A 25,794-nucleotide genomic window follows, 5' to 3' on the forward strand; every position below is an offset into this window, starting at 1 on the left:
TGTTTCTTTTTATATGGTTTCGTCACTTTTGAAAAGAGGCTAGGAAAGCTGTTGCTTTGGCATGCCTTCACTTTCCTTCAGCTCCTAAGGAACAAAACGTGTGTTAACATGGCATTCGTTGGGCTGTTGTATACCCTATTACCTCCAATAATTGCAGAGTCACTCCTTATTGCATTAGCTAAAGGCTCTCCCTCATCTATTGGTCCCGAATGATCTGCAGCAGAAAAAAAAAGGAAAATGACAAAGGCAAGCAAAGAGGAAAGTTCTCAAGATATCCATATAAACAACCGAGGTCTGAATACTGTATGTAATTCCATACAGTTATTAACACAGGATGTACAGTCTATGGTGCTTACACAAGGCTGCTAAGAGAAAGATACTGCTTTTCAAAGTTGCATTGTGTACAGCTAAATACACTCGCATGCACACATGCACAGACAGAGGAAAAGACAAAGGTTGGACAGCAGGGTTTAGAAAAGCCAACACCTGTGTACCCCCATCCTTAGATAGCATATGAATATTTGTTGAAAATTCTGAACCACTGTCTAGTTTTCTTACTTCAGAGAGTCAAACAAATGAGAACCATATGCTTACTACCTGCAAGTGAATGGGTTGTTTCACTTGACATTGAATCAGATCCTGTTAAAGTGCCACAGTTGGATTCCATGAAATGCCCTTTCACCGTAACTGGAACTGAGTTCAAATGGTGCAGTGCAGCTTTCAAAGGAGCAATGTGATTGAACTGCACTGAAGAGAGACATCCGATAAACCCCTGAGAGTTTGCCTTCATGGTATCTGGGTCTACATCACTATTCTCTCCTAATCAAAAGAAAAAGAATACAATTAATCATAGTGCTAATGTACAAAACTAGAAGACAGATGAATAATTGAATAATTAACCTGATACTCCACGTTTCTGTGAATTATGACACAAATTTGCTATCTTCCCCTATTTCCAACCTGACATTAAAAATGAAAATACCATCAAATGATGTTGAGTGTGCCTTCAAGTCATTTCTGACTTGGCAGCCCTAAGGTGAGCCTATCATGAGCTTTTTGGGGGTTGAGACTGTGTGACTCACCCAAAGTCACCCAGAAGTTTCCATGGCTGAGCAGGGAATTGAGCCCTAATCTCCAGAGTCTAAGGCCTATGCTCAAGCCACTGTACCACACTGGTTCTCACAGTCAAATACAGTCCACTTTAAAGACAAAAATGATGACTGCTGACTGACTGGCAGAGATTCTTTTAAATGGTATAGCAAATTCTAGAAGGGGGGGGGGGAATAAAGTTCTGCTAAGATATTGAAATTAGTACGTATCTGCCTTCCCATTCTATGCATTCATAGAGATCAAAAGGCAATGGAAAATAATCTCAGCCATAAAAGTGTACGCTAGGCCGGCACAGTTGACTTGACTGAATGTTGAATTAAATCAAGCTGGCTGATTCAGGCCAGTCTCTATCATTTCAGGCTGATCTGTATCAGCTCTGGATAAATTGAGACTGGCCCACCTCAGCACAGCACAGTCCAAATTGATTTTGTCTGATTCAGAGTCTCAGATAACAAAATTAAGCAGGGGAAATTCAATGTGCCTCCACCATGACTGTATATGAAATGGCTGAGTAAAGTGATGTAGAGGGGTAGGAGGACAGCAGGGCTTTAAAACAGTAAACTATTTTCCTCAAATTATTTTTTTTAATCAAATTTTACGTATACCTTGGCACAACTGCTCCCCCAGCAAACTTTCTGACATTTGGTTGAGTTGAGCCCCTGTTTAGAATCTACCATATCTGCAGAGTTAATACAGATATGTAAAATAAGCATAAAGTTATAATTGTTTTGATTATAATTTTTATAACTCCCCAATGCAAATCATTTGCGGAGAACTGATGATCCAAATTTCCAAATATCAATTAAAATTGTGGTCTGTATCAAATCAAGGCCAGATCTGAATAAATGAATCAGGCTCCAAAGCAAAATGGTGGCCTTGTTCAAATGTCTACCATTATACAGCAGCCTTTTACAGAAACTATTACATAATTGAAATTAAAATGGCTTGAAAAATCCAGAATACAAATACTTTGCTGCTGTTGCTGAAATTCTGTATTTTATTTTTTGTTTAGATGTAAGCCTTGCACAGATTATTATCATTTACTTGATACACACATAGGCTGGCATCTTGTTAGGGACATACGTACCGAATATACCTGTGTATATGTTGACCTCACATATAAGTTAAGGGCAAGTTCTGGGGCCAAAATTATGGATTTTGTTATTACTCACAGATAAGTTGAGGGCAAAACTTAGAGCATGTAACAAAGGATGTAAAGGATGAAGCAAAGAAAAACAAAGTCAAAGAAGTGACAAAATTCCAGCAGGCATAACTATTTGTGCTCACCCTAAAGACTACATAAATGAGGAGGGAACTATGGTAAATGGTGGCTGTGTGTATTGGAGGTGACCAGGTGCAGGTGGAACTACAAAAATGCACACAACAGAAATCAATGAAAGGGAAACCAAAGAAAAAGGCAACTACACTAGCAGTGATTACAGCCTTAAACTTTAATGTGATAGCTTTGTGTTATTAATCCAGAAAAACTGGCAAAAAACCACAGATATATCACTCAAATCCTTCAAAGACTAATTCTATTGCTGGAATAACTGAATAAATGGTGGGACTGTTCTTTGTTGACATCGGCGCTAGACATATGAGAAGAAAGGGATGGCCAGAGGCCTTCCCTTTCTTCTGCGGATTGCTGTCGTAACAACCGCATGGCTGTGGCAACAATCCAGCTCAAAAAGGATCTCTGAAACAGAGCTCCTTTTCACAGTGTCATAAGGGCTGTGACACAGCTCTGATGACGCTGCTTCTCACTAGTACTGTTTGGGTACTCTGGCACACTTATGTCACCAGGCTGCACCCCGTGTGGACGGGGCTGCAGCCTTATGATGTAATGGCACTGATATAAGGACTCGGCGAATGTAGACGCTGAGCCACGCCGAGCCCTTATATCGCTGCCGCTACGCCACTTCATGCCAGTATGTACCGGCCCACTATTGGCATAAACACCATTTGCACTATTACTGTACTATTGAATTTTTATTCACTGCTGTTTCATCTTTGTCTTTGTAGTTGGCATCTTCTTTGGTGCCATCCACAGCATTGCTAATGCCACATTTTAGGAATGATTTACTCACCATTTCTGATGGAACTGAATGCCAAATATCATTTACCTGTTTTATTATCAAATCAATGTCTGGTTTCATCAGTTTCCCTACTTTCGTTCACTTTGCTTGACAAGAACACACCAATTATTGCCACATATTGCACAATTAGTCCTTGAAAGGCTTGTTGAGACAAATATCCACAGAATGCAGCACTGATGTTAGGCCACCTGGAATCAGTACTAACCAATTTTCTTCACCATTTCCTTTTCTTCATTCTTGACTTCCTGAGTGACATCTGCATGGAACATATCCCACACCAATAATAATGGGTGTGATGTTAGTTCCATGCCTGATCACCTACTCCACACATTGCACATTTAGTGCCCTCCTCATCCATGCATCCTTTAAGGTGAATAGGAACAGTTATGCCTGGGTTTTTTTTCTCAGTTCTTTGGCATTGATTTTCTTTTAAATACTATCACTGGGCCCAGTTTTGTGCCATCTGCCAGACAAGATGCAACATGAGCTGCGATGGAGGAATGGGGACCTTCCCCCCCCCCCCCACTCAGTCTGTCAGTCATTTGTTGTGCTTTTGGGATTGTGGGCAGATACCTGCATGCCTCAAGCCAGAAGGAGTTTGCTGAGTTGCTTTTCAATGATCTACTTCGTCAACCCTCTGCCCTGGTTGCTTGATCTTGGGTGATTGTTTTGGAGGTTTCTTTCTACTGGGAGGGGGGAGTCAAGGAAGCAACCCCCCAAATGTCTCCTGGAATTGTCAGAAGCACCAAGAAAACTTCTCCTGACTTGATGTGCACTCTAGGGCCTTTTTGGCAGCCTTGGCTTCCTCCCTACCTTCCTGGGTAGCCTTGACTCCCATGAAAGCAGCATTGACCTGTGGATAAATCAGCCCAGATTTTAAAGATTCATTTCATTTTTTAATGAAATTTCTTGATTTATAGCTGAGTATACATGGTATGTGTAACATCTGCTTGTGTGTGTCCTTTTTGGAGGCATGCCACAGTTTGTTATTCCATCTAGTCTTTCCTTTCTCTACATGAATTTGTGGATTACATCAGTGCTGAGACCTCTGGAGGACCCCGGAGGATCCCAGCAGTGCTGTAATCATTTTGCATGTAGCTATGGGGAAATAGCCAGATGATTTTCTGATCCTATCCAGTCTATAAGGCATGGAATAGCTGTGGGTGGAGACAAGTCTGGACAAGTGGTTTAAGGCTCAGCATAGCATAGGTCCACATATAGAATTACCACACTACACTGAGCCATGTTGAACAGCAGCCTTAATGTGTGCATGCGCAGAGGGAGGAGGAATCATTTTAGCTAAACTACCTTACCATCATTTTGATCTCTGTAATAAATCATGTATAAAATGATTCTGATGTACAATGAGGCATATAATATTCATTGCACAAGAGATAAGACTGTGGAATTTACATTTCCTCAAAGATAATGAGAAACATCATTCCATGAAGTTGAATCTATTTCACATTATGTAACCTATCACTATATCAATACTAGCAAGTATTATATTTTGGAATCCAAGCCTTCCTGATGATGGTAATCAGTGCCATTCTTTCAGTAAACACCTGTATGCTAATTTGCTCCTATCAACAGGATAATATTATGCAGAGCTCAATTTCAACATGTCAAGTGAAGATTGCATTAGGTTATGGCAAAATGTCATGGCAACATCTTTATCAGAAATCCATTGTATGAGCAGAAGCAAACTTTTTCATAGCATAGTCCTAAAAACTGTGATACAGTTATGCCTGCATAAACATATATCCTTCAGAACACCAAATAAGTACAAGATTCTACCACAGAGGTTTGCACAAAAGTTTCAGTACCACTGATACATGCTGATCTGGATACAGCATTTCCATAAATTCATTATCACTGTCCTAAAGACTAGTAGGGACTGTGTGGGGTGGGGTTTTCATCCCAACCCAAAATGCTGAAAACCTGTCCAAGAGCCCTGGTGGCGCAGTGGTTAAATCCTGGTACTGCAGACACAACATTGCAAGTTATATCCCTGGGCTCCAAGGTTGACTCAATATTCCATCCTTTAAAAGTCAAGAAAATGAGTATCCAGCTTGTTAGGGGTAATTGTTTTATAGATTAGAATGTGCTGAGTTCACTGTAAAGCGGTAGTGAATGGTAAATGCTTTTGCTATTGTTAAATAGTATAGTCCAGTACTAAGGCTGTTGCCACACCGCAAAATTAATGCAGTTTGACATTGCTTTAACTGTCATAGTTCCATCCTATGACATTTCGGGATTTGTAGTTTGTCGTAGCACCAGAGCTCTCTGACAGAGAAGGTTAAATATCTCACAAAAGTACAAATCCCAGAATTCTGCAAAGCAGATGAAGTCTAAGTTATGTACTTAATATAGTGTCCCATGCTCAGGACCAGGAATCTCTACAACTATAGGTAGATGAAACCTGGAAAAAAGGGATACTAACTACTGACATTAAAAAGCATTAATATCTGGAAGGAAGCAGATTCTGATAACAATGAAATACCCAAGGATATCAAAGATATACTCAAGAAATATTTCAAGTAAATATTTTTAGCATTACTGATTTTGTTACAAATCTGCATCTATATAGGCATTCTTTAAAAGATTTGGGTACAAATGCATATAGAATATATATAATAGATCCAGTTTTAAAATAAATGGAAACAGTTTCAGTTCTGAAGCCAATGTTAAAGTTTGTGAGTCAGTAGTATCTTTTTTTAAAAAAGTTTAAGGCAGTTAACAAAACAATAGCAGCCACACCGCACCTTTGTAAATGTTGCAGAAAAACAGAAAAATAAATGTTGGTAACACAGGAAATTTAGGAGTGTGTTTGTAGGTATGGTGTCATTTTTTGAATTGATGTATGATCTCTGAACTGTTCTTTGTTCAATGGTATTTTGAAATTGTTCAGAAAATGAAGGTAAAATCATTCCACTTAGAGACTTCAACAACAAGCCTATTTCCATTTCTTTCTCACCCATTTATCCTCAGAAAAGAAGAGGTAACGCTTAGAAAATTCATAGCACATAACAACTCTCAACAAAACAGGGTAATTATGAGATTCTTCTTAGCTTGTCTATGGATCTATCAACTTGATTTCAACCATTTCTATAAAGCATACGTTTACACTGACTCTTTTGTTTGTACAAAAAGTGTTGCAGTTTGGCTGGCATCATTTTTCACATCACTTTTAGATGTTGATGACCACCGAGTTACAGCAGGATACTAAATCTTGCCATTGAAAATGGAAATTTCTTTACAAAAAATGCAGCCTATGGGTATGCTTTCTTTAACTCCATGTTTTAAATTTCAGGTGCAAAATGTGGTTGACACAACAAATATTAAAATTGCAAATTCTTCAGCAAAGATTTCCCTTTCCATTTTTTATCAATAGAAGTAAAACCCCGATTTTGCTCCCTATGCTAACTGAACCATGAGACTGCCATTTCCATGGAGCTAAAATTAAATTACACAAAGCATTAGTTCCTACTTAGGTTTAAGACAAGAAAACAGTGCAAGCACAAAGTTTGGAACATTGTAGAATTTTGACTCCGGAGGTCAGTAGGGTGTGTTATTCAGTTATCTAACTAGGATATAATGTTTTCAGGAAGCATTGAGCTGCATTATTTTTAAATATTTGGCCTTTGCACCCACATCCAGAATAAAGAGGTGAAGCACTTACTGTTTAACTGGAACATGTTTTATTACAATTTAAAATAACAAGGAAATTTGCAGTGATCACTTACTCATACAACCTCAACATTTAACCAGCAATGTTTTTGTCTTCCTTGGCATATGGGCTGAAAAGATTACATTGGGAGGGCCCTGAGGTATGTCAGTTGGTTTTCTGGACTGCTTTGTCTATTTAGGGAAGGCCAAGCCAAAGTCTGACTTCTTTGCTCCCTGCCAACCTTCCATCTATAGCATGGGCTGCAGTTAGTCATCTTCAGAGGATGGGTAGGATTTTTTTTAAAAACGTACCATGAATGACTTTGGATGAAGACCTTTCAGCTACAACATGTAATTTGGGGATTTCTTCCCCAGGTTTGCATTATGTCACAAATGGTGAGGTGTAGACACTTACTTATTGAACAGCTACAGTTCAGGTATTCCCAGGGGCACCAGAAGGTGAGGGAAGATCACCCACATGCCTATCATTGTCAACTGGTGAGAGGGCTGAAGTGGGAGGTTCCTTACTCCAGGCCTGAACCTTCTTCAAGAGTGCTAGGCAGTGCCATTTGAGGGAATGGCTTGGGCCTTCACTCCCCTTTAAGGAGGCAAGTGATGATGGATGGAGAACATTTCCTTCACAATTTGGAACCAAGCTTTGGGAAGCTTTGCCTAATCAGACCTCCTATGATCCCGTGCCATTATGTCCCATTTGTGCTCTGTTGCAGATTCTTGTTGTTTAATAAAATTGCAACAAGGTCTAACACAACATTGTTGTCTTGCCTTAACATTCCTTGGGGGAGGCCAAAGTGTTTAAGGACGAAGCCATAATTTTTCCCCTGAATCAAGGTGAGCCACATCAATTCCTGATCTGAAATAAATTGGTAGACTTCTTCCACACCATCTATTCATATATCTAGCTATGTTAAAAGAGACCCTACTATCATCATGTGCAACAGTCAAAGTTTCTTTTCTCCATTTCCCAGGTCCCAAGGCACTGAACGGCAGACATGGAAAATCTTGTCTTCCCATTTTAACATTTATAGGTTTCAATCAATCAATCAGATACAAGATGAACAAATCTATCAATTTCACTTTCACTCACTTTCTCTTTTAAAATTCAGTTAATCCCATTTTGTTGTTTGAGACTGCTTTCATAAAAAAGTTGTCAGATTAATGTGTATGGTTTTTTTTTACTCTTTTTGGGAAAAAATCATTAAAATGTAATTGATTCTTTTGCATATATATATATATATATATATATGCTAACACCTAATGGTGTTCAAATGGTTTAAACTGATGAAGAAAAAACCAGCAAATGCTTCACTCAGCCAAGGACCAGAGAGACCCTCTCACAGTCGCAGGAGTTTACCGCATACCATGCAGCTGCGGACAAGTCTACATAGGGACCACCAAACGCAGTGTGCAAACAAGAATCAAGGAACATGAGAGACACTGCAGACTGGGCCAGCCAGAAAAATCAGCAGTAGCAGAACATGTTATAAACCATCCTGGACATAAAATGTTGTTTGAAAACACTGGAATTCTGGACCATGCCAACAGCTACCACAGGGAAGCCACTGCAATCCACAAACACCTGGACTATTTCAACAGGAAAGAGGAAACCCTGAAAGTAAACAAGATTTGGTGTCCAGTCCTGAAAAATAGCAAGCTGAAGACTCAACAAATGCAAATGAGAAATGGGTCAGGGGCTTCCCAGCAGACAATGAGCACTAATGAAGCAGACACTAATCCTCCTTTGCATATCCTCCCACCCTGAGGCCTGCCATTAGCAACAAAACAATATACATGCAAATCAATCCTCCTGGTCACTATTTTGGATTTTTGGGGGGTGCCATCAGTTGGTGCAGCCTGCAGGGAAGATAAAGGTGGGATTGGCCTCCATCCCAAACACAATTGTCCACCACTGGTATATAGGTTCAAAAGTGTTAAATTTGGGATGACACCTTCAGAATGTGAACAAATGAATACGCACCACCATCTTTCCATTCACTATGTAGACAGAGTGAAATATTGACTGCTTGACATTTTAACAACATTGGAACTGAAGTAAAAAAACTGTCTCCAATTTAGGAGATTATCACACTGCCCTTTCTAGTCCTTTCCTCCCGAGTTAGGCATGGGATGTAAACTGTAATATGTGGATTGGTTGCACACCTCCGTACCCAAGCATGAGGGATCCCATAGCCAATCGTGGCATCCCATACCCAATCTGAACTTCTCCTGCACCTTGCACAGAATGAGAAAATCTTATTCTTTCAAAAAGTGCAGGAGAAGTCTGTATTGGGTATGGGATGCCATGATCAGGTACAGGATGTCTCCTACCTGGGCATGGAGGTGTGTAATAAAATCTGTGTATTTCATTTTACATCCCATGCCTAGCTTGGAAGAAAAGTAATAATCTCCATATTTTAGGGAATTTCTTGCTTTTGCCTCCACTCCCAGCCAACTTCAGAAGGTCTAAAGGCCAATATTTGACCACATGGACCTTCAGCAGGCCACAGCAAGCCTGAAAATATATATATATATATATTTTAAAAAAACCAAGACTTCTGGCCATTTCCAGTTTCATTTTTCAACCTTTGGAGCAACATGGGCTCTATCTCCACCCACCCCCACCAAAAAACATCCCAATCCCGGAACACTTAGGACTAGGAAAAACACAATTTGATTTTATTTATTTTTTAAAAATCCCCTGGAATCATCAGGAACCGCGAAGTCTGCACTGTGCTCACAAGGTACCGCCATGTGCCCAGGATACAGCAAGTAAATACTAAATGTAAGTAGCTGCTGCTGATTTGACTGTATCTACTCTCTCTACACATGGGTCTCTCAAGTCTTACTGCAGCTCTTTAACCATATATTGTGTGAGTCCTACTTCCTCAAACAATAACAGAGGAATATCCCACTGACAGCTTTGATAGTATGTCATTAGCTCTTGCTGTACTGTAAGTTGTATCACTTGAACATCATCCATAGTTTAAACCATTTAAAAAGAGAACTTCTGTGATATTCACAATGATACATTGTTCAAAAGGAAGGTTATCTAGCCATGTGGACAACTAATTCATTTTCTTTACCTATAATTTGAGTGTGATTTAGCCTTTTCTTTGTTAGCCTGCACTGAAAATGGCATGTTTCATTATGCGTGATTACAAAATGGAGAAGATAAGTATAAAATTATTTTTAATGGAATCCACTTGCTCATCGTGCTAGAAGCACTTACCGGTGATTATATATGCACTTTGACAAGAATGAAGCTTCCACCTTGATTGTCACTCTCTGCCTAATCAAATCCGAAAAAGAAATGTTTCTCAACAAGATTAGAGTTACTATTATTATTTTGTATGTGATGTCATTTTTGAACTATGTTTTTGGAAAAAAAATTCTACAGCACTATACTTACCCAAAATTTTGCCAAGAATGAGTGATTTGACTGCATTGAACTGTGTATCTGAAGACAGAAAGAACTTCATCTTTTCATTTTGGTTGACCTTCCATATTGTTTAGTGCGATATAAAAAGTAGCATAATCAAAGACAATGCATTTGTAGTATAAGGAAAAATGAAAGGGGAAAAAAAAGGGGGGGGGGGAAGCTTGTCAGTAACATTTATCAGAGAAATGCTAAAATCTTATTTCATTTATTAAATGCCCATAACAGTTTTATAAACAGAGGGCCCATACAGACAGGCCAAAATAAAGCTGCTTCGGATCACTTTGGATATATGCTGTTTAAATGATGCATGCATCCTAAGAGTCTGGAAGCCATGCCAAAGCCATGCTCCATCCTAAGGACTGGAATGTGGCTTTGGTGCAGCTTCCAGACTCTTAGGTTGCATGTATTATTTAAACAGCATATCTCCAAAGTGACCCAAAGCAGTTTTATTTTGGCCTGTCTGTACGGGGCCAAAGTGATATATATATTCTTCTCTTGAACACTTATTATTCCTGAGATACTGTTTAAGCAATTGTAATATTGAAACAGCTTTTTAAAAAAAGTTTTGGTAGCACCTCTATATTTATCGCTAAGTAAATAAATACAGCATAACTTGCAAAGCTTCCACAGCAAATGTAAATGCTGTAAAGGAGCTATGCATTTTAAACAATTAAATACATTGCTGTGAAAGTCTCCCTGTCATTACATTTTTGCCTTAAAATGCTGATGACAGCATATATCTGCGCTCCACCAGCTCCTACCCCAATATATTTTTGACTGAGACATTTCTACAATAGGGGCTGTTCAGTGCCATACCATTCAGATATGATTTATGCATGCTAATCTTCCAGTTCTCTTAGAAATTGTGTAATGAAGTGGGAATAAATACATTATCCAAGTAACATTTCCATTAATCCTAACAGAAGTGCATATTCCCTTGAATTAACTAAGAGTCTTGAGTTATATTACATGCTGAAAATCAGATACAAGCTATCTGTATTTTCTTTCAAAATAAATCCATAAAGTCTACATTCAGTCTTATTCTGATGAAGCCGAAATGAATTGCATATCATACGTTGCTGTGTTCAAGTGTCAACTTTTCAGCAATGTTGAAATAGGCAACATTTCCCATAGTAGATAAAAGCATTCTGTCCCATTTTTGTGTCTCATCTAGCTGTTTTACCTGTTTCAAGCAAGTCTTGGGGAAAGTTAACTTCCAACCTTGCAATGTCCAGGTTTTAGTATGTTTTAATATGTCACGCAGTGAAGTAGAAACACCTTAGTGCAGTGGTTCTCAAACTTTTTACCTCTGTGAACCCCTTTTATATCCACATGCAAACATCACACCCCCTCTCCACATAGTAATGAATAGAAATATTGTTGTTTCTTTAGTGTGCATATTTTCATTTGTACCTTCATGTATATAAACATTTCAACATTTTATAAGAACATAACATTGTCCAAATTAGAACATTTACTTTTGTTATGTTTTCATTCCTTTGATAACTTTACCAGTTCCTATTCTTTGGAAGCCAAAAGTGTATATGTAAATGTTCAACTGCAATGTTAGAAATGTGGAAACTAAGAAAATTTTCAACAGAAGGCGCACCATTCTCATAATTATTCTCTTCATACAGCGCATCTGTATGTGTCCCTTTCCTTTCTTGAACACTTTTTTCAAATACTGAAAGCAGTTTATTGAGGGACCCATGATTTATTTATTTATTTTAATTTGCTTCAGGACTTATCCTCTTCAGTGATTATCTACTATTGCTATCACTATTACTGTTTTACATTACCTCCACAAAGACTTTTTCTTCCTCTCTGCTAATCTTCACACTGTGAAGCTGCCCATCAGCCATTCCTCTGAAATTGATGCTAAAGATATCAGGATCTTGATGACTATCTAGCTTGTACCTTATTTGTAAGCTTCCTTAAAAAAAAAACAGGGGAAATTATATTTTGGTTTTGAGGCTGTTATTTATATGACACAGCTATGTAATATTTCCTTTATAAAAAGAAAAGCATCTGAAAAATCATTGTGAAAGAATATTTATCTAGTCAAAATATTTTAAGGTTAGACACAGAAACACAGATTATTCAAAAACACTTACAGAAAAGGAATCATATATCTTAGGATAAACCATGAATAATTTTACCTAAGAAATTACAGTATGATAGACAGCAAGAAAATTTTCCATTGTATTAGAGGCACAGCCCAGTGTAAAAGCACTTTACTATTGTCCTCCAAAAGTATGTCGACTGAAACTCATTAGAGAACTAAAAACATCATATTGACATATAACAATGCAGTACCATCTTCACATATTTTATCATTACCAGACGTGTTCATGTTTGGTATACCAAGATGGTATTACTTTTACTTAATGGCCACTGCAGCTTTCAATGGAAAAGGAAATAATTGTCATAGAAATATAAACTCTCCAAATTTTGGGGCTATACAGATGGGCAGGAAGGGGTGGCGAGACACCGCCCCTTTCTGCCTCACATTGTTGCCATGATGACTGCACGGCACCAGCAATGATGCGCTGCAAAAAAGAATCATGAAACATGTCCTTTCCATGCCGCTACCAAGGTGCCTTTAGCACCCTTGAGTGGCGCGGTGATGTCTCTTGTGTGCCATACCGTTTAGAGGTAAGCACGAAGAAATTCCAAGCCCAGTTTCAAGTACAAAACCAAAAGTAATATTGTGTTGAGGATCTTCAAATTTAATTTTGTTTTACAGAAGTTTAAAGTTGGGGTGACTCATGAATGCTAGTAAACATAGATCTAATAAAGGTTTAAAGGCTAAAGCTGCAACTTAAACCTAAATATGAAATCTTCTGACTATCTAGAAACTTTGACCTGGTACAGATGGGCCGTTTGCGGCAATCGTAGGGCTCGATATGGCACAGCATCCATATGCGCTGAGCCCTACTATCGATGCCATTACATCACAAGGCTGTGGCCCCATCCACATCGGGTGCAGACTCGTGACGTAAGGTTGGCGATCTCCCAAAAGGCTCTGGGCAGAAAAGCTGTCATAGGGCTGCATTATAGCCCTTATGATGGCACAAAAAAGAGGCGGATGCTGCAGCACAGATGTGGGACAAAGCTCCATGCTGCCCATCTGTACTGCCCCTTTGACTTCAGAGAGAATAATAGGGCCTTAGTCTAGCAAAAGAAAACTTTTAACTTAAAGGATCTGAACAGAGAGACCAAAATAAAGCTGCTTCGGGTCACTTTGGAGGTATGCTGTTTAAATGACACATGCATTTTAAGAATCCAGAAGCTTAGGACTGGAGCATGGCTTTGACGCAGCTTTGGGCCTCTTAGGACGCATGCATCATTTAAACCGCATACCTCCAAAGTAACATGAAGCACCTTTATTTTGACCTCTCTGTTCAGGCCCAATTATAATATTCTAAAGGTTAAAATGATGATTTTTCATGACTAAAAAAAATTGTATGTTATTTGAATCTGTTCTTTTCCTGAATTTCATTGTATCTTGGAACACCAGACTACCCTATATACATGGCATTCCAGCTGGCATCTATAGCATGGAAAATCAGATATAAAGGTCGAGTCTCTCTTATCTGGAATTCAAAAGTCCAAAGTAATTCAAAATCCATATTTTTTTTAATGAGTAGCTGAGATTGTGATACCTTTGTTTTCTCATGGTTCACTGTACAGAAACTTTGCTTCATGCATAAACATATTAAAAATATGATGTATAAAACTGTCTTCAGGCTAAATGTATATGGTGTATACAAAACATAAATTAAGTTCATGTTCAGACTATGTCTATGATAGCTCATGCAACTATTCCAAAATCTGGAGGGGAAAAAAAATCCTAAATCCAAAACTTTCTGGTAGCAAGCATTTTGGATCAGGGAGACTCAACCTGTAAAGCCCATTTACAGAGCTTTACAATCAACCTGTAAATCCCTTTACAACCCCTTTATAATGCTTGGTAAAGTGTGAGGCAGTAAGTAAAAGGGAATACCATATTGCAAGTGGATTGATTCAATCAAGGAAACTATAATTCTGAGTTTCCAGGAGCAGGGCTGTTGATGACTGGATATCATGGAAGTCTGCTATCCATAAAGGTAAAGCTAGTCCCTTGACATGAATGTCTAGTCATAACCGACTGTAGGGGGTAGCGCTCATCTTTGCTTTAAGCCAAAGAACCAGCATTGTCTGAGGTGTATTCATGTGGCCAGCATAACTACACCGAAAGTTGCTACCTTCCTACTGAGAAGTGGTACCTATTTATCTCCTTGCATTTGCATGCTTTCAAACGTCTAGGTTGGCAGAAGCTGGGACTAGTGACAGCAGCTCACCCCATCATGCAGCGCTTGGACCTCAAACTGCCAACTTTCTGATCTTCTGATCATCAGAACTGGTGTCTTAATCACTAATCCACAGCATCCATAGGTTTATCATAAGTCAAACCTGACTTGACATCAGTTAACAGCACCAAACCCTGCTGAATCTTGCAATTAGATTCAGAGCACATATTGGTTGGTTGGTTGGTTGGTTGGTTGGTTGGTTGGTTGGTTGGTTGAAAAATACTGATATGATTCTGTTTATTTTATGATCCTATGGGGTGAAACAGAAGGGTGGAAGGGGTAGCTTGAAGCTGGCCATTCCAAATATGGATTGGAGCCATGGCAAACACATGCTGCAGCCCCAATCTGCCTTGCAGCAGGCCAAAAAAAGGAGCAGCAAAGATCCATTCCTTTTTTGGCTGGGGAAAAAGTGGCTTTTCCCATCCCACAATGGCCGCATGGTGGCTTTAAGCCACTCCGGCAGCATGTGGCATATAAATGCCACGCTGCTGGAGTGCCTTGAAGCCACACACATCTGGACAGCTGCCCGACATGTAGGCAGCTTTAGGGTGGCGTGGGAGCATGTGGTGTATGAACGCCGTACTCCCAAGCCACCTGGATGGTGGCTTTAAAGGGCCATCTGTTCCGGCCCTATTTTACTAATGCTTATGTATCTCTGTTAGTCAGCTATTTCCCAAGTAAGGGAAGTGAGACATGAAGTAGTTCCAAGATGACATGAGGATAAGAAGAAAAACAACTATAACCTTCTGAAGTCAAACTCAGCCAATCTATTTTAAAAATCATAAATATAGTTATGAAGTGTTTTGTGATTCATTATGTAAATGCAGATTCTAATATATGTCATTGTTTTGCTCACTTAATTTTTTTCGATAAATCAATAGATTACTTGTAAGCTTGTTTATGACAACAGAAAATTTGTTACCATTTTTTGTTTGCCAAACCATCTTGTATCAAGAGATATTTTGCATTTGTAAACAAAGGATTTTCTTAAAAAGTTTATCTATACTTGACAGTTCATTATTTTGCTTAACTAAAGTAAGTGGTTAGCTGCCATCCTGTCTGATGGGAAAGCACATATTTTCAACTGAATTCAATTATTATAGAATATTGTTTGCACACATAAGCACACATATCCCAATCAACATCAAACTAGTAATTTCTTAGACCAAGTAAAATATCAAACCAATAGTGAGAAACTATATTAGTTTATAGTCATTAGCAAACAGTAATTTACGGTAGTTAGCAAACAATACCATTCTAGCCTATTTTCAGGCCTGAATATTTGAAAAGCAGCAGCTTGTTTTCAAAACAAAAGAAAAATATACACAAACGGTAGTGGCAAAAAACCACAACAACATCAAATTCTAACAATCTTGATCTTGCAGTTGTCCATTTTCACATACGTACTCAGTTACATGTTGTAAAAATTACATGCCCATCCAATTAGCTCTGAAATGGGTTTTCTTCAGGATGACAAGCAGCTGCTTATTGTTGTGGAACCAGAGTTGTATCCTAGCAAGTCTACTGAATGTGAATCTGACAGATTTAAGATTAATTGTTCTATTTAGGGACAAAATCAATACTTGACGATTTACTGTCTGTCCTACGACTGTGATTCACATGACAGTTATATTTAAGTAGTCTGTAGTATTAATATTCTATTTCCTTCCACTTGTGCTAAAATCGTGTTTTTCTTTCTAAAGAAGAACGTTGGCTAAAATTGGCAACTATACAAAAGTAAAAATAAATGAGAGATGGATAAAATAAGATCTTACAGATGTATATCTGTTTAAATACAAGTAGTTCAGCTCATTCTTTCTGAAAATATTAGGTTCTAGAACCTTCTCTAGGGAATTTTGGTGTAAACTGAGGACTAGACATATGGATGTGTAACCAGGAATTACACATCAGTCATGCAGAGAGAAGGTGGAGTGTTGTCCTGGTGATCAGGGTGTGGGCAGATGACATTTCTATTTCTTTTCTGCCAGCCACTGAAGCTGCAGCAAGGAAGTGAGGCAGAGATCCTACTTGTTGTGGGTGCAGCTTTGCTGTCTGGCAGGAGGATGGTAGAAACATCATCAGCCCATGCCCTGATTGCCAGTTAAATGAACCTTCTTCTTTCCATGCAGCTGCTGCCCAGCAAAGTGGGCTCACAATAAGTCAAAGTAGGCTCCAAGCATAGAGTTTGAAGAGCATCCAGGTTTTTTTTTTTTTTTTTGGGGGGGGTGTTTGGTAAAGAAGACTTCAATTATATTGGGGAAATATTAAGGATAAATTGTAGACTATGGTTGACAGCATATCTATTTCAGCATAGATTTGAAGTGACCAAAATGTATGGAATTGGCTAGGGCTAACAAGAAGGAGGATTAGAATAAAACAAATGCCACACACTAAGCTCTTGTCTCCTCCTAGAACAGAGGGCAAGAGAAAGAGAGAGAGAGAGAATTGATAAGAGTGCTTTAGTAGGAACATCTAAAGCAGTGGTTCTCAACCTTCCTTATTCCATGACTCTTTAATACAGTTCCTCGTGTTGTGCTGATCCCCAACCATAAAATTGTGGTGTCTTGGTTCCTAAGATCATTGGAAATATGTGTTTCCTGATGAGCTTAGGCGACTCCAGTGAAGGGTTGTTCGACCCCCAAAGGGGTCACAACCCACAGGTTGAGAACCACTGATCTAAAGTAACTTATTTATTGTAAGCTGCCTTAAATCTCCTTTTGCGAGAAAGGTGGGATATAAATCCTCCAAATAAACAAACAAAAAAACAAACAAACAAACTTGCAGAGGTCAATCCCTGAGAGCTCTACACCAGCCCCAGCACTCCATTTTAAACTTCTACAATAGGTCCTGGCTTTGGAAAAAGCCATCCCCTGGCCTAAAACAGCTTAAAGAGGAAGGTGGTGAGAGTGTTCCCTTTATTCCCTAGAGGGAACAAAATATCCTTAATTAAAAATAAAAATTGGGGGGGGGGGGGTGTTGTTTCAGGATGTATAGGAGCTGTGGGATCCCCATTTTGTTCACCCCATTCTAAATTATGTATAGTTCAAGAGGCAGACAGCATAAACATTCATTCATGTTGTTTCATGACCTACAAGTCTCAGAATTCCTTAATTTGTCTTGGCATTTCCTTTGCACAAAAAGGAGGTAGCTAGAGGAAAGGGCAATGTCTGAGAAACTGAAAGCCCAGGGAACCAGTGTTGATGATTAGATTTATAACCCATATAAAATAATTGAGCAGTTGTGGTCAAAGTTCTCCTCCTGCCTAAGGCAGGAGGAGAAGTGTTGCCACCCTGTGATCACATTGCAACATGCCTCCCCTCAAGGAGTTGTGAAATTTAATCAGATAAGGTGAAGAATGACAAGTAGTGTGCTAATTAAGACTCTTAAAAAGAAAAATCACAGTAACAGCAGCTTCTCTAAGCCATGTTAAAAGGTCATACCATTTCTGGCAAGAATAACTGAAAGATACTCCTTGTAGAAAGAGTTCACATAAAGAAGTAAGCTCGGAATCCGTGTTGTTCGAAAGGTGAAAGCAATTGTTTCTCTTGTCAAGGTCATATCAGGATGGAACGAAGCAGCATGAGAACTTGAGTTCTTAGCTAAACTGTAGGTTTCTTGGAAGTTGTACGTCACCGAAGAGCCAGCTCCAAAATATGCAGAGATCTCTGAAACAATGTGCAATTTTGTTTTGTTAACATAATCCAGAAATAAACTGAGCCTGTCATTCTTTCCTTTTTCATATTATAATTATGTTTCCCAGAGAAAGAAAAAAATAGAATTACTATTGTTCCACACAGTGCTTAAGAACATTAGCTGTGATTGTCAGGGCCTTTTCTTAGGAGCCACTCAGTGTGTGGTGGCCAAAAAAACATTCCCTGTTCTTGCCAATTTTCAGCTATATCAATTCATGACAAAGCAGCTGTGACTTCAGCCCAGCCCCACATTTAGCACACAACTATAAATATAACTTTTTGAGTGCTCTGACAAGCCAAATTGCATTTTTATTCAAATTTTGTTACTTGATTTCTAGAGAATCATGTTGTTTTTTGAATAATAATAGAAAAATTTAAATAATCAGATAAAACAGTAAAAAATAAATGACATCCTTTTGACATCTGACATATTCTAATTTAACCGTCCACAAGAATTAGACTCTCATTGACCAATTTATCAGTTTTAACTTTTCTTCAAAATTGTGATCCAACACAGAGAAAATGGTTTTGAGAATAATATTGGTCCTTATATTTGTAATATATATCATTTCTAAAATTACCACTTTGCTTTTATATAGTTATAATAGCATTTGTTGGATTACTCCAGAATAATCAGTTCAAGACTTGTAGTTCAAATGGATCATTTGGAGGTATTTGTGATACAGCAATCTTTGCTGTTTAATATAAGCTGTTGTTTCCCCTTCCAAATGCCATCACTTTTTTTCTCTTTGACTTTCTCTCAAACCTAAATTAGTGTGGCTCTTAAGAACAAAACTTTTCCTTTCATTTGTGGGCAGTTTTGCTTGTGACATGGATTGTTACATGTTAAATGTTGATGTGCTTAATTTCCTCACTTCCCTTACAATTTTGCCCTTGCTTCCAGTTTGCTACAAGCACACACACACACAATGGCCTAAATGTTTTTGTTCTTCTTGACCAAATGAAACCCACCAAATCAATTGGATTACCTATGGGCTGACCCATCATCCAACAGCTGAATGTATAATTGTACACTTAACTAGAAATAATGCAGTTTGATACCACTTTAAGTGATGTAGATCCATCCTATGGATCCATCCTATGTAGTCCTATAAATCCTTTGGTTTTCTCTGCCAAAAGGGTGCTGGTGCCTCACCAAACTAAAAATTCCAAGATTCTGTAGGATGAAGCTATGGCAGTTAAAGTAGTGTCAAAGCATTATTTCTACAGTGTAGATGCACCCAAGTTTGTTGTAGTTCTGATTAACAGTTAGGATGTCAACCATTTTCTATCTAAAAAAACCTCTCTCATACACACACACACACATATATACCATCACCACTTTTTTCTCTTTGTAATACTCTCCCTCCAAATAAGAACAACAACATTAACAATAACAACAATGTAAGAGGCCATGTGAATCATTGAAGTTCAAAGCTGTCTCTTGGGGCAATTCCATTTTGTTGCTTCAAAATGTTTACACACTGCTTCAAAAACAACCAGCATTCTGTATAGCAGTCATGTACTGCTAATTAGATCTAATACAATAATTAGATTTGTAGCTACTCTGTGTTCAGTAATATTGAATAGTCATGATTGTACCACTGTTCCCATGATTTTAAAAGTCCTGCAACTCATCTTAACAAGCAGACGTTGGATTGAGTAAAGGAGATCTGTTCAGCCGTCCATTAAGGCAGAAGTTGAATGATGTTTCCAGCCCTATCCAGCCAGCAGTTAAGGCTGAGACAATCTGAAGCAGGATGTCTTGCAATTCCTTGTTACAGACTGATTTGCTTGCTGGAGAGAGCTGGGAACATCAGACTCCATAGGCCCTGCTCACTAGTTGAAAAGACATTCTTTGCTCAATTCAACTTGGCCAATAAGGTCTGCTTGGGGTGGCAGGGTGAGCCACAAGATGTTACTTAGTTATGCACCGGATTCGCCCCTTTTCCCTTGCTGCCCCTCACTCCTGGAACCTTCTTCCCCCACAAGCAAGAGCCATCACTTCTTTAACTAGCTTCAAAATGGAGTTGAAGACCATCCTGTTCAGAGAAGCCTTCCCAGGCATTGCATAATTGTCACTTGCTATTTGATGTTCTTTTGGTGTCTGTTTTATTGAATCATTTCCTGTATTGCTATGTATTTTATATGCATTATCCTACTAGAGAGGCCCCTTCCCCACCACCACTCCCTTCTCCTTTTGTGTCGTGTCTTTTTAGATTGTAAGCCTGAGGGCAGGGAACCATCCAATTATAAAGATTGTATGTACAGCGCTGTGTAAATTTACAATGCTTTATAAATAAAGGTTAATAATAATAATAATAATAATAATAATAATAATAATAATAATAGCTAATTTAGCTAATGTGGTATATTGGCAGCTGTCTTTAACCGGAACCATGGTTGGGAGAAGGAGGGAGAAAGATTGGCAGACACAGTGCAAATTAGAGGGAGATAAGGTACATATTTCAAGACAACAAACACATTAAAGTATGTAAATTTTGCTACATTTCTTTTCGTTTCCTTCCTGTTGCTACACTATTGTACCTTGCTGAACACTGCCAATCCTGCAGTGAGTTTTTTTGTTTTTTTTACAACCTCTCCCCTCCTCAAATATGAGACATTGAAAAACAGAAGGAGAATATAGGATTGCAAAACAGAAACAGAACTGGAAACACATTCAAAATTGGAAGGTGGCAAGGAAACTGGACAAACCTGCATCTAATATCATACCTATGTAATGAGCAAGGAGACAAAATATGCCATTCTTATGAAGTGCACTAGTTGAATGGTAAGTTAAAAATATTGGGTTCCCATAGACTGGGCAAATGTGTCAGGAGGTTACAGTATTTGTTCCTGTAGTTTTCAGTTTTTTAAAAAAATATCCAAACAACACTTCTCTTGTACCAGACTATTTTCTCAGCATGCCTGACACCAAGCGCAGCATTTTATTCCCACACTCAAGTAGGTTTATTTTTAATTCCAAAATGTATTAGAACAAAACGCCTATTCCCCACCCCCTTATTTGTTTGTGAAATAATAATAATAGTCTTGAGTTATAATACTATAGTGCACCAAGGCATCAGTAAAGTATCACTTTTCCAGTGTAAGACAATTTTGAAAAAGAAATTTTGGGCTTCAAATCATAAGTTGACATTAGAAAAACATGCTGCAATTAAAAAACCAAAATAAACAAACAAACATAAAAACTCCAAACAAAACCTTTGGAAGACCCCCAATATAGATCCAATACATCACAACAAGCAGCTCCTAAAAAGAATGAAAGGAGTAGATGCAGAGGGAACAACCAGCAAAACCAAAAATAAATATGGAAGTACAGATTGTTTGATAAAGCCACTTTTCCTGCGAAACAAGAAAAGACAGAAAACAAGGAGGGATAAGGCTGAAAAGCCCATGGTGACTATAATGTTATTTAAATAACAGAAAGGAAAGTGCTAACACCTATCAGCTCAAACGGTTTGTCTTGGTAGCCTGTTTCTTTATGGTCATTGCCAAAACAGCAATACAGCTGTCTCAAAAGGAAGTTTGCTGTGCACACTAGTTCATTTTTTTAAAAAGTGTATATGTGCTTAATCCCTAGGGAGACTCCTTAAGAAAGCTTATCTGCAGTTTGCAAAATGTCAGCTACCTTCATGGTTACTGAAGCTAAAGATGAACAACACCTAGAAAATGCCCTTTGGAATATATGGGGACAATTATTGTGCAAATATAAACCCACACATGGCAAGCCATCTTCTCCATTAGGTAAGAGTGAGTCGGCCAACTAAAGTACCACAGTACAGTGGGCCCTTGGTATCCACTGGGGTTTGGTTCCAGGAACCTCCTTGGATACAAAAATCCATGGATGTTCAGGTCTCATTAAATACAACGCATAGTAAAATGCTGCCCCTTACATAAAGTGGCAAAATGAAGACTTGCTTATTGGAATGTGTGTGTGTGTGTGTGTGTGTGTGTGTGTGTGTGTGTGTATGAATATTTTCAAGCTGTGGATGCTTGAATCCATAGATAAGGAGGATAAGGTGGATAAGGAGGGCTGACTGTACTATGAAGAGCAAATTGTATCATTCCTAGCATACTACCAGAGATATTTACTCCTCGGAGACAGCTAAAGCCCCAAATACTTGGCCCTGCAGATGCCTCAGTACTTTGGTTTGCCAGAGTGAAAACTAAAGATTATTATTTTACCTTTAATGGCTGTGTAGAATATGATTTTTCAGCAGGTGTCACTTGTCAGGCAACTAGGTAAGAAGCAACATCTGCTGAAATTCCTTTTCTTACATAAGTAAAAGTAAAGGTGTTTTCTCCAGTTTTTACTCTGATACAAGTACCAGGGATTTGGAGTTTATCTGATTCTGAAGATTAGTGATGGATACTTTGTGTGGTCAGCCCTGCTATCCAGGAAGGAGAGGATGTGATGGTAATGGTGACCATGGGGGTGCCAACAATTCTTTTTTTGCCTCAGGTGGTAAGGAGTTCAGTTTATCACTCATGACTTTAATCCAAATTAATAATAATTCAAGATGATGATTTTTTAAGCCTGGGTTCATACATGGGAATCTTGCGTACTAATCTAGACTAACAGTCTATGTCTTTCAATTATACCATATTTGTTCTTACATACATTGTTCAGCTAAATATGCATACTTAATACATAATAAATTTGCAATTCATGCTTGCCTTTCTTACAGAATGGCCCCGTGTATGCAGAGAAAGCGCAGTCACAAGAGAATCCATTGTACTTCTCTTTGCATTTTCCTCCATTGTGACACATGTTACCATAGCTGCTACAGTGTCCAGGGCAACCTGGTTTTACGCCTGGGGTCATGTTTGCTCTTTCTTCCAGATCAAGTGCTCCGCCATTTAACTGTAAAGAACGAATACAGCCCAGAAATCCTTTCTGCCTGGATGCAGTCCCACCTGCAAAGGGCATAAATACATGTAACATTTAGGAAACCGAAGTGCACTGTTCTGTACCACTTAAATTCCCAGACATTCCATTCTGGCTTTCTATGATTATGAGAGCATATCTGACAATATTTAGAAACAGCAGCTGTTCAAATGAATATCGTGGAAGTTTCTTTGGCTTTTTTCTAGTAATTACAATAAACCCTGAAAGCTGTTTATGAAAGACAAGGTTGTTTTTTGTACAGTAGCAGATAGCAGGCAAAGGCATATATTTGCATTATCTCCAAGCAATGAATATATAAATTTTAAAAGCAAACAAACACTAGCACACTTATCTGTTATCATTTCTTTCTCTGGATTTGATAGTATGTCCTTGAAATATGTGTACTTCTAATTTTCACTAGGTAATAACTTATAAATAACCCCAAACATCTATTTAGGATGCTAGGGGAACCCAGGGATCAACTTTCTTTAGCACCCCTTGGCATTGATAGCAAAAAAATGTGAAATAATAATAGCAACAACAACAACAACAACTTTAAAAAAAACTGGAACTGGATAGGCCCAAGTTGGATTTTGAAAAGCTGCTATTTATTGTAGCATCAAAAAGGACAAGCAGTGACCTGCTTTAAAAGAGAATGGCCATTGCTTCAGGTTTCCAAGCAAAGCAGTTTTCCACTTTTTAAAAAAACAGCAGAATGGAAGTTCAACAGAGTATGGGTGTCACGAGCTACCAAAACAGCTTTGGGGCCACTTGATTTAGAAAATCCTAATCTTTAATGGAGGCAGCATAGAGGCATAGAGTGAGTTGAACAAGGGTTCAAATCCCCATTCACCACTGGGAAAGCTTAACAGGAAGGCAATTAAAAATTTCACCTGAATAAATCTTGTGTATGTGTGTGTTGTGTGCCTTCACATTATTTTCAAATTATCACAACCCTAAGGCAAACCTATCATAGGGTTTTCTTAGCAAAATTTCTCCAGAGGAGATTTGTCACTGCCTTCGCCTGAGGCTGAGAGTAAGTGGCATTCATGGCTGAATGGGGAATTGAACCTGGTCTCCAGAGTCATAGCCCAACACTCAAACCTCTACACCATGCTCCCAAACCTCATAGGATACATTCACTATAAGTCAGAGTTAATGTAAAGGCACATAAGAATATCAGATCTTTAATGACAGAGCTATCCAAAAGAAAGCAACCTCATTGAGTTTAATCCAATATCAGGCTAGTGTAAGTCTGCTAGCACATCACCCCCTGTACCACAGACCTCTACAGAACTGAAATTGTGCACCAGATGGTTTCTTAGCTCTCTGGAGAAGGGTTTGAAGATGTATGTCGAACTATGAGGAAGAAGACAACTATCATGCCTTTCTCAGGCTACATCTGCACTGCTGCAGTAATGAAGTTTGACACCATTTTAACTGTCATGGTTTCAGTGCTGTGGAATCCTGTGATTTATATTCTGTTGTGGCACCAGAAGGCTAACTATCCCATAAAATTACAAATCCCAGAATTCCATGGCTGTTAAAACAGTGTCAAACAGCATTATTTCTGCAGTGCAAGTGCCAGCTCAGTCTCACTGGCACAAGTAGTTCTATCAACTTTAGGGTGTAGACACATTGTAGAATTAAAGCAATTTGACACCATTTTAGCTGTGATGACATGACGTGAGGCACAAGGGATCTCTTACAGAACAGGCTGATTATCTTACCAAACTACTGAACTCTGTAGGATAAGTCATGGCAGTTCAAGCGGTGTGAAACTGCTGTTATTCTGTCAATGTGGCTATACTCTTAATGACATAATTAGAGCCAATACTGTGAATAATACTGAACAACAGAATCTATTGTTAATATCTCATAAGTTGAGAGATGAAAAAACAAAGCCAGACTTCTGTTGTCCAAGTCTCAAAACAAAACAAAAGACAGACAGACAGAAGAGGAAAATTAAAAAAGAAAAATCAAAACAATCTGAAGGTAAATCCCCCCTCCATTTTGCCTTTGCTTATGTTCAACAACAGCACAGCTATAGACTGTCACTATCTGTTTGATGTGGTATAGGGTTCTATTCTATTCCCCTATTCTGCTTAACATATTTGCAGTGAATGGATAACACCATCAGAGGTTTTAGAGCTGGATACCTATCAGTAGGCAGATGAAACTCAGACCTATTTCTCCCTATTACTAAAAAAAAAGATGGCCTGTGCCTTGTTGTTGTAATGGGCTAGATGAGGACCAATAAGCTGAATTTTGAAAATGTAACTTTGTTTTTTCAGGATTGGTGGTTCCCAGATCATAGATCTATCCTATGTGAAGCTGTGGTCTCCCTGAAACATTAAGTGTGTGCCTTGGAAGCGTTTCCAGAGCTATCATCGTCACTACAGTCCCCAGGAGCTTTGGTGGCCCAGGTACATTTGGCCAGTTGTCTTGGATCTAGTGTATCCAGGTCCTGAACATGGATAACCTAGGCTACTGTCACACTGCAAAATTA

The 25,794-nt window shown here is 38.6% G+C and overlaps 1 protein-coding gene across 1 annotated transcript in view; it reads right to left on the reverse strand.

Moving 5' to 3' along the window:
* Positions 1–25,794, reverse strand: part of LOC149323688 (contactin-associated protein-like 4) — a 351,361-nt gene that overhangs the window by 14,021 nt on the left and 311,546 nt on the right. Inside the window, exons 18-23 of the mRNA XM_089491044.1 lie at positions 23,075–23,314; positions 18,125–18,349; positions 12,132–12,265; positions 10,303–10,390; positions 598–819; positions 143–214 (exon numbers count right to left, since the gene is read on the reverse strand). Coding sequence (XP_089347170.1) covers positions 143–214; positions 598–819; positions 10,303–10,390; positions 12,132–12,265; positions 18,125–18,349; positions 23,075–23,314 — 981 coding nt within the window. The remainder of the gene's footprint in view (positions 1–142; positions 215–597; positions 820–10,302; positions 10,391–12,131; positions 12,266–18,124; positions 18,350–23,074; positions 23,315–25,794) is intronic.

Source organism: Sceloporus occidentalis, unplaced genomic scaffold (genome assembly GCF_023333645.1).
Source record: "Sceloporus occidentalis isolate IW3139 unplaced genomic scaffold, rSceOcc1.0.p SCAF_1, whole genome shotgun sequence".
NCBI classification, from domain to species: domain Eukaryota; kingdom Metazoa; phylum Chordata; class Lepidosauria; order Squamata; family Phrynosomatidae; genus Sceloporus; species Sceloporus occidentalis.